Source organism: Melanotaenia boesemani, chromosome 24 (assembly GCF_017639745.1).
Source record: "Melanotaenia boesemani isolate fMelBoe1 chromosome 24, fMelBoe1.pri, whole genome shotgun sequence".
Taxonomy (NCBI): domain Eukaryota; kingdom Metazoa; phylum Chordata; class Actinopteri; order Atheriniformes; family Melanotaeniidae; genus Melanotaenia; species Melanotaenia boesemani.
The window spans coordinates 7,201,027-7,214,733 of NC_055705.1; the positions used below are offsets into that span (position 1 = coordinate 7,201,027).

At 41.7% G+C, this 13,707-nt stretch overlaps 1 protein-coding gene, 1 long non-coding RNA gene and 1 other non-coding gene across 3 annotated transcripts; all 3 read left to right on the top strand.

Moving 5' to 3' along the window:
• The first annotated feature begins 401 nt into the window (after positions 1-401).
• LOC121635638 lies at positions 402-1,308 on the top strand. Its single transcript, XR_006009497.1, has 3 exons — positions 402-450; positions 1,003-1,151; positions 1,257-1,308. It is a non-coding gene; the product is annotated as an uncharacterized LOC121635638 (long non-coding RNA).
• Positions 1,309-1,687: 379 nt separating this feature from the next.
• LOC121635604 (N-lysine methyltransferase KMT5A-like) lies at positions 1,688-2,642 on the top strand. The gene is made up of 3 exons (XM_041978878.1): positions 1,688-1,759; positions 1,868-2,092; positions 2,233-2,642. The coding sequence occupies exons 1-3, from the start codon at positions 1,738-1,740 to the stop codon at positions 2,577-2,579; spliced, it is 594 nt and encodes a 197-aa protein (XP_041834812.1). The 5' UTR covers positions 1,688-1,737; the 3' UTR covers positions 2,580-2,642.
• A 1,371-nt stretch (positions 2,643-4,013) lies between these two features.
• trnal-caa lies at positions 4,014-4,124 on the top strand. The gene is made up of 2 exons: positions 4,014-4,051; positions 4,079-4,124. It is a non-coding gene; the product is annotated as a tRNA-Leu (tRNA).
• The last annotated feature ends 9,583 nt before the right edge of the window (positions 4,125-13,707 follow it).

The following is a 13,707-nucleotide window of genomic DNA, read 5'->3' on the forward strand; positions in this document are numbered from 1 at the left end:
CCTCTCCTTCTCACTGGTGTTTTGGCCCGTCTCATCTTCCAGACATGACTACTTTGTTGGTCCGAAGACGGCAGTTCATAGCTGCCAGAAAATCCTACGAGACGCCAAGAAGGATGCTCTTGGAATTTACAGGCGACTTCTCAGTCATGAACCTGTTACAGAAGAAGAAAAGACACAGTACCGTTATTACTGTGAAGCCATCCTCCTTCTGGGTCATTTCCAGAGGCCTGGAGCAGTGGAGGAACTGACAGTAAGTGCTTTTCCAGGCCAGGTTTTTCTCAGCATGCAGTGGCCATCTTAAAACAGACAAGCTACTTTGTTCAGACCATTAATGTGTTCATGATTGTTTCTCAGGTCACAGAATGGCTTCAGAAGGAAGACTGCAACGGACGGGTCGTCCTGGCCAACAATCAGGTGGCTCCATTTGCCCTGACACAGGAAGAAGCTGCAGTAAGTAACATTAAAGGCTGGTCTTTGTAGCTTAACTTATAGTTAAATTTAAATAGTTATTGTTTAAAATTTTGCTTATTTAGTAATGTATCTTTCTATTATTTTTACCAGCTATTTATATGGCTTTCTGTTTTATTTTATTTTTACCCAAGTACAGTTTTTATAGAGGCCTTCATTTTATTATTTTTCTGAACTCTTTTATCTGTATTTTTATTCTTTTTAGAATACAATAAAAATTCTTTTTATTTTATTCTATACATGCGCTTTGTTTGTATGTGTGTGAGTTTGTGTGCAATTATGTGTGAGCTTTTATGAGGTGTGCCTTCTTATTTTTTGTTATTCTTTGGAGTGTGAAGGCTTTTAAATGATGCTTTTAATATGCATAATTTGGTTTTTATTATGTGCAGCACTTTGTGTTGCTTTGTGCATGAAAAGTGCTCTATAAATAAAATTAGATTCAATTCATAAACATCACTGTCCATAAATGTGGACCAGGATCCATGTCTGCATTTCTTCCCTTTCATTCATTTCTTCAACTTCTTGTCTCCACAGATAATTGACCAGTACTACATGTCAGTACGACCAGACTGCATTAAAGACGTGGTGGACAAAGACGCAGATGGACATGACCGGCTGTTTCTGGCGAGAAATGGAAGACCGATTAACAGTGCCACCAACGACCTCCGGCGTCTGCATGAACAGTGAGTTTATGAATCTAAATACATTTCTTCCTAGCGTGTGATGTATAAAGTTGAACCAAGTTTATGAGATGAACTAAAGACATTTCGATTTCTCTTCCATTTCAGTTACAAGTTGAAAAACATCACAAGCCAGGAAATCCGCCAGGCTGTGGAAACAGAATGCAACAGCATGCTGACGGATGAGCAGAAAACTGGTTTGGCCCATTATCTGGCGCACACGGACAAGGTTGCTAAAGACCACTACCAAATGAGAGACCCAGAAAACATTGTGAACACTGCCAACTTCATACACTTCTTAACACAAAGGTAAGTAAGGTGAAACATTTAGAGTCTCTCCCAGCTGCTTCATGTTCACTTTTTCACTCAGGTCTCTTCTTTATGCAGTTCTGATGAATCAAGAGATGACCAGCGTTGTCCTGCATCAAAAAGAGCAAGAGAGGCCCCCGAAGAAGAAGATTTTACTAAATTTCAAGTGACGTTCCCGGTCACCCTGGATGGGAAGCCACCCAGCAAAGTCAGAAGAACTGCAGCTGGCTTCTGTGCTGACAGGGTTCTGTATGACAAGTGGAGAGCTCTGCAGTTCAAGATGAGGGAGAAACATCTGCTGGGTCAGTGTGGGGAATAATAAACAAGTCATATATATCTGTGATGATCATTACCTACACTTTTTTAAAAGAATATTATCGTATTCAATTTATATTTAATCTATTTCACAGCAAAATGGACAAGGCGCCCCCCCACCATCCCAAAGATCGACAGCGTTATCCAAAAAGAACGGTGGTATTCCAACTGCCCAACAGCTCAGGCCATCATGAGCAAGTGGAGTCCACCGAAGAAGGAGGAAGTGGAGTCCAGCGTCTCACTCATGAAGCTGGTTCACACGCAGAAGTGGAAACATCTGGCTGTTGTTGAACCATCGCCATGGGCTGGCGAGGGGAAAGGTAACACTGTTTTATTCTGGGCATGTAAAACTCCTTCACTTCTGTTTTTATGCCACAACCAATCTCTTCATCCAGGCACTTATGGTTAAGCTACGTAGAAAAACATGAAGAAAATTGATGTTCTTGCCTCTGACCCACAGGAGTGGTAACCACGAAACGCTTCCCGAAGAACTCCATCTTGTGTGATTATCATGGAGAGCTCATCACAGGGGCAGAGGGGAGAAGAAGGATGGCCAACAGAAGTAGTGACACAGATTATTCCTTCTTCTTTAAGGCTGGCTCTAAGGAACTCTGTGTTGATGCCCACAACGTCCCATGCTCGTGCCACCCTCACATGGAGACTTTTGGGAGGATTATCAATCACTCCAAATGGGACACAAACATAAGGCCTGAAATCTGCTTAATGCAGTTTCCCGAAGGATCACAACACATCATCTTTTTCAGAGCAATGAAGGATCTGGAAGTAAACGAGGAACTACTTTTTTGACTATGGGATGAGGAAAAAAATCCTTCAGGTGGGGAATTCAACAGTTCAACCTTCAATAAACAACACAAAATAAAGTTCAAGATTCTGCTGTAAAATGACATAAAATTTGAGACTCAAACAAATAAATAGGTGATGTGATATATTTCTAGTCTGTCAATCATTATGTAACGCGCCATGCTTTGGCTGCTATAAGACACCCCAGGCTGAAATCTGCCTCACTGCACTGCAGCCCTACGGCTGGTAAACAATCCAGAATCAACATTTTGAAATATTGTGTTGTCAGTGCAGCAAGTAATTGAAGGTTGGTCAGAAAATGTAACTTTTCCATTGTTGCCCTCATGTTTCTTTGTTCACTTCAGCAAAGCTTAAGAAGAGCACCTTATTTATGCACTGCACTAGATTTCAATCAATAACCAGGGTTCTCACTGCAACAGAGAGACTTCTACAGTCATGAGTGAGTTGATATTTGCAGACTTTGATTTCACTGGGAAAATGAGCTTCAGCACCAACCGGCAGGTTTCCAAAGGTGTCTGTGTCTCCTAATGACACCACCTGACTCGGTAGCGGTATGGATAGCGAAGAGCTCGTGCAGCATTTGAAGCAAGCAGGACAGAGCTGCTGAATGCAGTCAGTGACTCCAGCAAATCATCTGCTCTCAGAACATAAACAAGAAATTTAGTCCAGTATCCAACCATTGGACACAAATTTAACATTGCTGGCATTGCAAATGGACAAAATGCCACTTTGCTGACTGGTAAGGTCCGGAAGCCTCCTCCTGAATGGGGTGAATGCTACACTTTGTAGACGGGGAGGGCTCATGGGCAAAGGGAGGCCATTTGGACAGATTCTCCATCCACCTGGTGTATTTGTGCAGTCCTGCAATTTTAGTAAAAATATCAAAGATTTTTTGTCCCAGTGATGGTCAGAGGTATGCACACTCTTACCTTCCCTGTAGGCTAGAGGGGGGAGGGACGCTCGCACAGATGTCCCCGGTGTATCTTTACCCCCCTCTTGGGGAGCCCATGCAGGGAAAGTAAAATTTATCCAAGCCCTCCCTAGAATCCATGTTCGGGGGTTGCCAATGGATGTCCTTTTTTTTCTGTTGCAGTTTCTTGCGGAGGTGTGGGTTCAAATCCCACTTCTGACAACTTCAGTCTGTTTTGGTGCACATTTAAGATCAAAAAGATTCTCTCTTCACAGTAAGTGAAGCTCCAAGTACACTGAGGCCCAAAATGTCATGGAAACATTGAAGTAGCAAAAGCTTTTCTAATAGTCATTTAATGCATCTCAAGACGTTCTGTGACAACTGTACTTTTTTTTTGCTGCCATGTTTTACGCTTTACTCCTTGTCAGGTTTAGTCAGTAACTTCATAGTTACAAATCAGACACTATTCAGAAGATTCCCTACCACATGAACAATTTGATTCAATGTGTGTCAGGATGGCTGAGTGGTCTAAGACGCCAGACTCAAGGGCTGTTACCTTCACTGAAACAGGGATTTCTGGTCTCCAAAAGGAGACGTGGGTTCAAATCCCACTTCTGATAAACTTCCAAGGATATTTATAGTAATCTAAGATGAAAATCTCTGCAAAATATGTTCTGTTTTAAACAGCAATGGCGTCTTCATTAGCTTGTGGAAGAAAACAAAGAAATAATTTGATCAGCCTCTCATCCACTGGCTATTGTTTTTAAAAATGGTGGTTACCACACAAATTCAGCTAGAAGATCCAGATATCCGGTAACACGTGATCCCAAACTGATCAATTACCGGGGGTGTGTGTCGAGCCTCTGCGGAGCTATGCTGAGCCTACAGCGGTTACGCAGACAACCATAAATCCACTTAGAGTCATGTGAGGCCGTTCAGCAAACCCCTCCTAATTATACGTTTTGTTTTATGAGCTTTACTCTGAATATATTGCCTCATAAGCAGCCAGGCTAGCTCAGTCAGTAGAGCATGAGACTCTTAATCTCATAGTCGTGGGTTTGAGCCCCAAGTCAGGTGTACAAGTTTTGATCAAAAACTGATACTTGATCAGGTACCTTCAACGGATGAAGCTATGAGACTGTCTTTACAGCGTGCAACAGGAACGGAATTTAGCCAATCAGAGATTGAGATGACTGGAGAGCAAGGAAGAATATAAAGTCCGTGTCTCCAGTCTCTTATTTCTTTCAGTTCTGGTGCCTCATTCATCAAACTGTCCATAGCACAGCAAACTACAGGTGGCATCTAGAGCACAAAAAGGAAATGTGGCGCACAAAAACTTTCAGATTTATTAAAGCATGCACACGCACGTCCTACACCTTACATCCATCATTATCTGACACTTAACCAGAGTCGGGTCACGGGGGCAGCTGCCTAAGCAGGGAAACCCAGACTTCCCTCTCCCCAGCCACATTCACCAGCTCATCCGGGGGGGATACCGAGGCATTCCCAGGTCAGCCGCGAGATGTAGTCTGTCTAGTGTGTCCCGGGTCTTCCCCGGGGCCTCTTTCCGGTGGGACATACCCGAGCCACCTCATCTGTTATAGACCAAACAGTCATTGCCTTATTATAACAGTGTTATTTGAAAGCTGGACCAAAGTGTTCAAGTAACCAGCGACGACTAACCTTTTGAGCGGTTTCTGTGGTGTAGCATCTATCAGCCAACACTGAGTTCGAAACCGGGCAGAAACATTCTGTCCTTCTGAAACCACTTGCTACACACATACAGATGAAATATTCTAGAAGTGGGCAGATTGAGCCAGAGATCACACCACCATTCCCTGGTAATGATACCCATCTTTCAGAGCAAGAACATGGGCCAACACACAGGTAACGTTCTGAAGATACACTGCAAACAAATGTTCAAAAAAAGCAGTTGGTTCATCAAACCCTATCTGACTGTCTCTTCCCCATTCTTCATGCATTCAAATAAACAGTGCTGACATCAATATGGAAGTACTGTTGATTTTGGGACAATAGAGACTCTCATCAGGCATTTTGGACATCCTGCAAACAAAGCATTAAATGTAGTGGTGTACTGAGTATGTGTCATGTCCTGCTCCATATGAGGAGTATCCAGGTGGCAATCTAGAGCATTTTGACTGTAAGAAGGCATCTGCACCAGAAAAGCTGTTTGGCAAACTACAGTCTCAATACACTTTCAAGACATTGCCAAGTGTGTGTGTTTTTGTGTCTTAGAAAGGGTTGGGTGGTTAGAGAATTTGGCTCAATTAAAAAGACCATTCTGCTTTTGTTACAAGCTGCCAGAGCTTCATTGGAAAAGATTACACCTTTTACACTTTGTACTTTATGCCACCTTTATGGTGCCATATCTCTCTTTGATGTCACGTTTGATATTTGTGTGTTCGTTATGCCAACTTTATGACGTCACATTCCTCTGTGATGTCACTGTTTTATCTGCGTATTGTCTTTGTGCCATGGTTATAATGTAATATTTATCAGTGTGATGTCACTGTTTGATATGCGTATGTTGTCAGTGCCACCTTTGGGATGTCATATTCTCCTGTCAATGCTTTCTGCCACCTTTAACCTTTATGATGCCATAATCCTCTTTGATAAAACTGGTTTGTGTATATTCTTTGTGTAACATTTATACTGTCATATTCCACTTTGATATCACTGTTTGATCTGTGTATGTTACTGAAGCCACATTTATGATGTCATATTCCTCTTTGATTTTCGTGTTTGATATTTTTCAAATGAGCTTCACACCTCAGAAATTACAAACAAAACCCAAACTAATTTTTGTAACATTGCATATGTGTTATGAATAGACCTCCCGGAGACAGATCAGGATGACAGCAGGTTTATTCACTCCCAAACGTGATCAGGGGAAAGAAGCTAAATAAACGGAAAACAGTCTTACACATACAGAGTCCAGGAGTCGGCCGGGATTCCTTAGAAAAGGATAGGGAAGCAGGATAGTCCATCCGAAGCTTAACGAGGTCCGACGGCGAGTGATCCACCATCCGTGGTTTAAAAGGACGTCCCAGAGACAGGTAACAGGTGTGAACAATCAGTATTCAGGGGACTTGCTTCGGCGGAGCGTGGCAGGATCTGATGCAGGTGTGACAATATGCTGTTTGTGCAAACTTTTAGATGTCATAATTCTCTGTTTTGTTGTTTATTTTTGTGGTGTAATGGCTAATATAAAAAGTATGATTCAGGCAAAATCTATGTTTCCACCCGGTTTTGAACTGGGCAGAAAAATACCTTTGATGAAGATTGTTAACACTTAAACACACTGCTGCAAACATGCAATTCAGCAATGAACTGTACATTTCTAAAAATGTGCAGAATAAGGCCAAAACCCACACCACCAGCTCCAAGGTAATGATACCCATCTGTCAGAGACACAACAGGACAGGTAACGTTTCAGAATATATTCTGAAGGCCAAGAACAAATGCTTCATCATACCCAGTCTGATTGTCTCTTCCCCATTCTCCATACAGTCAAATAAACAGTGCGAATATTAATATGGAAGTACTGGTCATCTTGGGACAATAGAGATTTTCACCAGGCATTTTACATCCTGCAAACAAAGCACTAAATCTTCTGGTGTATTGAGTGTGCACCATGTCCTGCTTCGTATAAGGAGTATCCAGGTGACAAATCCGGTCTTCTGCATGCCAGAGAGAGATACTGGTCATTATACTAACGAGGAAGGCTGCATAGCTCCAAAAGCTTCATAACCGCTACCAAAGATAAACTATACAATTTAGTAGCATATTGTTTATTCCGCGTATGGAGATCTACTTCTCCATGCTGATGTTCAATTGTTGAGTCGCAGCAAAGTGCTCTAGTGTTTTGTTGCCCTGCTGCCTGAAATAAAGATTTTGACAGATAAAGAAAGTTTCTGTCAACAAGGAATGAAGATCACAATGAACTATCAGATGATGTGTGGCTATCAAGCGCCATTTTGTGACATTCACCCCATTGGGGAGGAGGCTCCTGGCCCATAACTGTCCGCAGTGTATCGTTTTGTCCATTTACACTGCCTGTAATGTTAACTTTGTCCAGAAGCAAAATCTTTCTCCACAAAGTGTCATTTTGGCCATCTGGGAAGTTACAGATTTTTTTTTCAGTCTTTCACCTCCAACCAGCTGCATCTCACAGGACCTCCTCCATCCACCCTGGCCTCCTGCCGGCCACTGGCCATCCTACAACTACAGTGGCCCCAGGCTCACCAGCCGAATCCACTCACCCACCCTTAAGCAGTCTTCACTCTCTCCCGCAACATGCATCCCCATTTAACATACAAGAGGTAAATAATATCTAACAAAATACCATATGCACACAACTTAGTTATTGCACTTAGTTAAAGAGATACTGTATAATCTACCATGCAACAATAGCACCAACAACTAAAGGAGATCTGTTTGTGTGGAGTGTGCAGCAATGAATTTTTAAAATATAAACTAAATACATTGAGAACTTAATGTAATTTTTAAAGTTAAAGTTTAGTTATATTTTAAAAATAAATGTTTTGTCTGAACAACATTTATTAACTGTTAATCCATTAGTCTGACTTTTCTTTAAATGGACATATATATATCATTTATGATTGCTGATACTACTCTATATTAAATAAATGATCATTCCTTCGACTTTAAAAACTCATCATCCTAAATTCCGGACATGGATCAATCATGACATGATGTCCCATACCAGATCAGTCTCAGGAAATGATTCGGGGGCTGAAGAACTGGTACACTGAGCTCTAGTCTTCTGTGTTCATGCCTCCAGTGTTGTTCTCCTGATGCATGATGTCTGATGTCAGACAGCCCACCGCACCACTGAAAACACGCACCAACACATTTTACAATCTGCCTTGTAAACATCTCCACTGACGCTGTCCAGCCAAGGTTGAAAGTATTTTCGCCTTTGAGGACGTGGTGGAGTTTTGGGTGCAGAGGACGTTTTAAAAAGTCTCAGGTGTTGTGAGCAGCACCGGAATGCGGCGTCTGTCTCTAGGCAACCGTGAACGCAACACATGCAGCAAGGTGGGGGGTCCTGTCTAGATCCTGCTGGCCTGAGTAATTCCTGTGTTTTATTTAGTCCATAATTGTTAAATTTAGTGTTGATGTGTGTGTGTGACAGATGTGTTTTGTTCAGAATTTATGAAAATACAGAACAAATTGCGTTCAATACGGACCGTCCACAGTGAACCAATAAAATGTCGGGAGGAGATGTTTAATTGTCAAATAAGGAACAATTCCATATTTTACAGGATGGTTGGCAACCCTACCACTAGCTTGAGCTACAACTGCTTTAATAGCTAACAACACCCAACCAGCTGCTAAACCTGTTAGCACCTGCTGCTAAATCAAAAAGTGCTGTCACATGTCTAATCTTCATCACCATTCCTTACTTTACAGTATAAATGCAAAAGAAATTACCTTGTCCTTGCACATCTGCCTCGTCAGCTTTTTCTTTTCCTTTTTGCTGCCCCAGTTGGATAATTCCTCTTCATAACAAAGCCCATAAACGACTCACTGAAACAACCTTCTTCCTTCTTTTGCTTAGTAGCAAAACCGACTCTGCCCACAGCTCAACGCAGACGGGTGAGGTTTGGGTATCTGCTGCAGGAATGCTGCACAATAAGCAAACTTTGTCCACTTGCCCGCCCTGTCTTCCCATTTTAAGGGATTGCCACTGGACAACCTTGGGGTGAGCAAACGGACGGAGCCATAACTGCACTATACTTCATGCTATCATGCTGGAAATTGAACTGGCGTTCCATTGGGGCACTGGGAAATTGTGGTGTCAAAATGGTCCATATCAGACAAACTTTAATATTTTTACCCAAACTTAAAATGCACATTTGACCTGATTTCAGCACTCTAGGACAAACTATGGAGGACTTGTGGCTGGTCAAAAAAAGTTCTCCAAATCCAGTTGCCTGATATTGGGCTCCAGTGAGGGCTAATGGACAAAACTCTGTCATCTTTAAAGATATCAAGCTGATATTCATGGGATACACTCATTGGGCCTGAATGAATGGACCCATTGAGTTTCTGCTTTCTGGGCCTCCGTCCACTAGCCCTCCTTGACTTCCAATGTTAAGGGATTGCAACTTGACTGTTACAAACCCTTAATTGTGGCTCACATCTAGGGCAAAAGGGTTAGTAACAAATCAGGCTGGGTCAAAACTAAATTGTATATAAAAAATAATTTAACAATTAAACTTATCATGCTCTTCCTATAAATGCAAAAAAAAAAAAAAAAAAAAAAAGAATGAACACAAAAGGGTTCAATGATCACTTAACACAAAGGATCTTATAAACAAAATTATACCATTACTGGCAAACAACAAAAACTACAAATGAACAAAACCTAGTTAACAAAAGGTGTCCAACTATGGCAATACTCTAAAAATCAATACAACAAAACAAAAGAAGGTCAACCAGACTAACTCTGGGACTTCACACTAATAACAGACAAAACACAACTCAACCAGCTTTTTAATAAGGATAGCATTAATTATCTACTCACTTACAATAACTTAAAAGCTACTTCAAAACCTAAGGATAGCGTCTTTTCTCCAAACTAAATATTAATCCACAGAAAGCTCTTACAAAACACAGCTCCTATTACACCACAACAGGTTAAAACACTCAGAGCAATCCCAAACTGGCTAACTGTTAGAGATGTGATGTTCATGAACGAATCAATTCTTTTGAACGACTCTTTTAAATGAACGATGGGAACCGATTCACAGCTGTGAGCCGTTCATTTGTGAGCCATTCTTTTTATATACAAATTATACAAATTTTTGACACTGCCTTCATCAAATCAAACTTTATTTATAAAGTGCTTTTCATGCCATAGGCAACACAAAGTTCTTTACATGATTAAAAACATTTATGCATATCTCATATTTATGCATATCTCAGTGCATATCTCCATCCCCCCTTTGCAGCAAAAAATGACTGAATGAATGAATAAATAAGTAAATAAGAAGTAGTACAGTTGAGTAAAATAAAAATATAATAAATAACATTTGTGACATCATAGAAGTCTGATGTCCAACACTCTCCATTCATGTGAAGCATCTGTGGGCAGAGAGTATTGTTTGGAAACAAATACTGTGAGTTCTTTCCAAAACAAGAATTTGCACTGACTGCTCAGATTTATCCTTTTTTTTATCTATATTTTTCCTAAAATTTTTTAATCTTGTATAGTAGATTTCATATAGGTACATATTTTGATTGTTTGTCATTCTTATATATTGTGAAATTTTGTAAGATATTGTGAGAACGAGCCAGTCTTTTGAATGGCTCTTTGAAAGGAACGGCTCCTCAAGATCCAGCTCCCTTCAAAGAGCCATAAATCCCATCTCTTCTAACTGTGTGCCGAAGGGTACATATCTGCCAAAACTGTAGTTGATCACGGGCTTATATGGGCGAGGAGTCCATCCGCTTGACTCAGCTGAAATGATCTGGAACTGTAGTCAAGCAGTGCCGATGGAGGAGGGGGAGGGAGATTTCACAGCCAATACTTGAGTTGCTCCAGCTCAGCAGGATTTGCATACACGGCATACACGGTTATATGGCAAAGTAGATATATCACCAGGGATGATTCCAGGGGCGTCTCCAGCTTTTGAGGAAATCCTGGGCTTAGCCCAGACCAGATGTAAATTTAAAATTTAAAATATATATATATATATATTTATATGCTGAGCAACGATTAAAATTTTTATTCACAATTAATCACATTGTTACGCGCAAAATGTCTCTTTCCTTTAAAAGAAGTCCTACAGCTGTATAAAGAAAATTCAGTAAGTTTTGGTTTACAAACGCGACATCAGGGGTCTCCAACCTGCAACTCTGGACCTTCCTCAATGCCTCTAAATACATGGCTAAAATATTTTTTTCAACCAGGATTTTTTGGAACCAGGACCGGCGTGTTCCTGCCCTGTCAACTGAGAAGTCTTCTTTGTGCTGCTACTCTGGTGATTTGCTGCATTCTGCCAACCGAAACTATTAGAAGCTGTTTGGCGGAAAGGTGGCACCAGAGTTCTGTCCGCCCTCATGTTACACAGGTAAGAATTACATCAGTATTACAGCCCAAAGGAAAAGCATAAACTCTTGTGTTATACTGTAAACCTGTGAAACTGTGTTGCTTTGTGAAAAAATATTTTGCCTTTTGTTACTGTGTATGTATTTCATGATTATTACAGCTGATAGGTTTTTACTCATTATGTTTTATTTATTTTGTCTTGTCAAAGGTGAGCTCATAGGAGTGCAGTATCTGTTTCGTCAGACTGGTCAGGCACTGCAGGACATGAACCCTGACTCAGAGGAGACCGCCCGGTTGGCTGAGGAGGAAGATGAGCTATCTGCTGACCCCACATTGCTGGATGTGGAGGTTCAACCTGCTCCCAGCAACTCCACGTTGGCTCCTGGCATCTCCTCCCCGCAGTCCCCTGGCATATCTGGGGCTGGAGATATTGCAGATGAAACTGTGGTCAGTAACAGTTATTTGGTACTGTTTTGTACATACTGTATGTTCATGGATTTCATTAAAACTAAAGGTTTTAAATATTATTTTGTTTTCTGCTTAATAATATTCACAGGCTATTGATGAACAAAATGTGCCTGGTTACCAGCATGTGGACAGACTTGCAGAGTATTTGGTTGGGCTTCGGGAGCAGACCTCTCTCTGTCTCAGCAACCTGCAGGCAGACCAAATTATAGGACTCTGGCAGAGGCCAGATGAAGGGGATAAGCAGTGGGTTGTTTATGCAGCGTAGCACAAGCACAATGAGAGACTTTTGAGTGGACGCTTCTGAACACCAAAAAACCCCTCACAAACTCCAGATGTGGAGAGCACAACCTGTTGTGTGCTATGTGCAAGCAGTGCACCTGCACAGTGGCCTGACTGCTGTAGGTTGGTGGAGGCCATTTTTATTAGGCTTTGTCGTCTGCACCCAGTCCCCAAACGAAAAGGCAAGGGGACAGAGTCAAGGTAGTCCTTAATTATTAGGGTGTACCGTAAAATCAGGGAGCTGGTTGTTGGTAATGCCCGGGTGATGCAGGGAACAGACATGCAGCTTGTGGAGGTCAACCAGAATACATTAAATCAGTGTCACAATGCCAGACAGAAGAAGCAGGAGCTTTCTGTCTTGCTTCAGGTAACTGGGGTGCCTTCACAGATTCCAGTAGCTGAAGAACCACTCATGGATGCAAGAGTACTGCCTTCTTTTCTTGTGCCAGCACAGCATGAACACCAGTACCAGCTGCCAGAGAGTACAGCTGGCCAGGCTAAGCAGAAGAAGAAGAAGCAGGTATCATGCACCATCCAGCCAAAAGGAGCTGTAAAAAGGCAGTGTTTGGTGGCACCAGCAAATTTTCCAGCTCCTGCAGCACCCGGGCCCTCAGCAGTAGCCCGGAGCACTAACCCAAGCTACCCCACGGTGAAGACAATGCCAGCTCAAGTCTCATTTGTACCCCCTGGTACTCTAGAATGAAACATTAGAAATGATTAACAGTGACTGGAAAACTGCAATAAACACTGTTGTGTCCCTGGTAGAAGACAGTCTTAGTGCCCCTGGTACTCCAGAATGGAACACTTTTAACAATAACAGTGTGAAAAAGTGCACAAAGTCCCGTTTGCACCCCTGGTACTCTAGAACAAAAGTCGAATGAATAAAAGTGAGTAAAAGCGAGTAGAAACTTGAAATGTTTTATTGTGTCCCTGGTACTCCAGCATGAAACACTTGACAAAGGGTGAAGCATTTCACAATGTCCCGTTGGTGCCCCTGTTACTCCAGAATGAAATACTATGAAAAAATTCACCAAATTCTGTTCGTGCCCCTGGTATTCTAGAACAAAAATCTAAAAATTAATAAAATTGAGTGGAAACCTGAAGTGAATACTTTACTGTGTCCCTGTTAGAAGATATTCATTGTGCCCCTGGTACTCCAGAATGAGCAACACATACAGGATGTAGGTTTGACCTGAAAATCCAACCAGGCTGATTCATCTCCAACTTGCTTTGTGTTTGTTGGGCATGACCCTAGGACAAATTGGGACAAATACCAGCCTTCTAGCATCAAGTATGGAGAAGTCATGGCTGTTTGAACATGCAGTGTCCACGTCTAGGGCTTTAACATTGGAGGT

What these genes read in the sequence shown, in the direction of transcription:
- LOC121635604 (XM_041978878.1), top strand. Translation starts at nt 1,738, where the DNA reads ATGAGGGAGAAACATCTGCTGG. An exon ending in GAGGGAGAAACATCTGCTGG is followed by an intron (nt 1,760 to 1,867) that starts GTCAGTGTGGGG and finishes TCTATTTCACAG; the next exon opens with CAAAATGGACAAGGCGCCCC. An exon ending in ATGGGCTGGCGAGGGGAAAG is followed by an intron (nt 2,093 to 2,232) that starts GTAACACTGTTT and finishes TCTGACCCACAG; the next exon opens with GAGTGGTAACCACGAAACGC.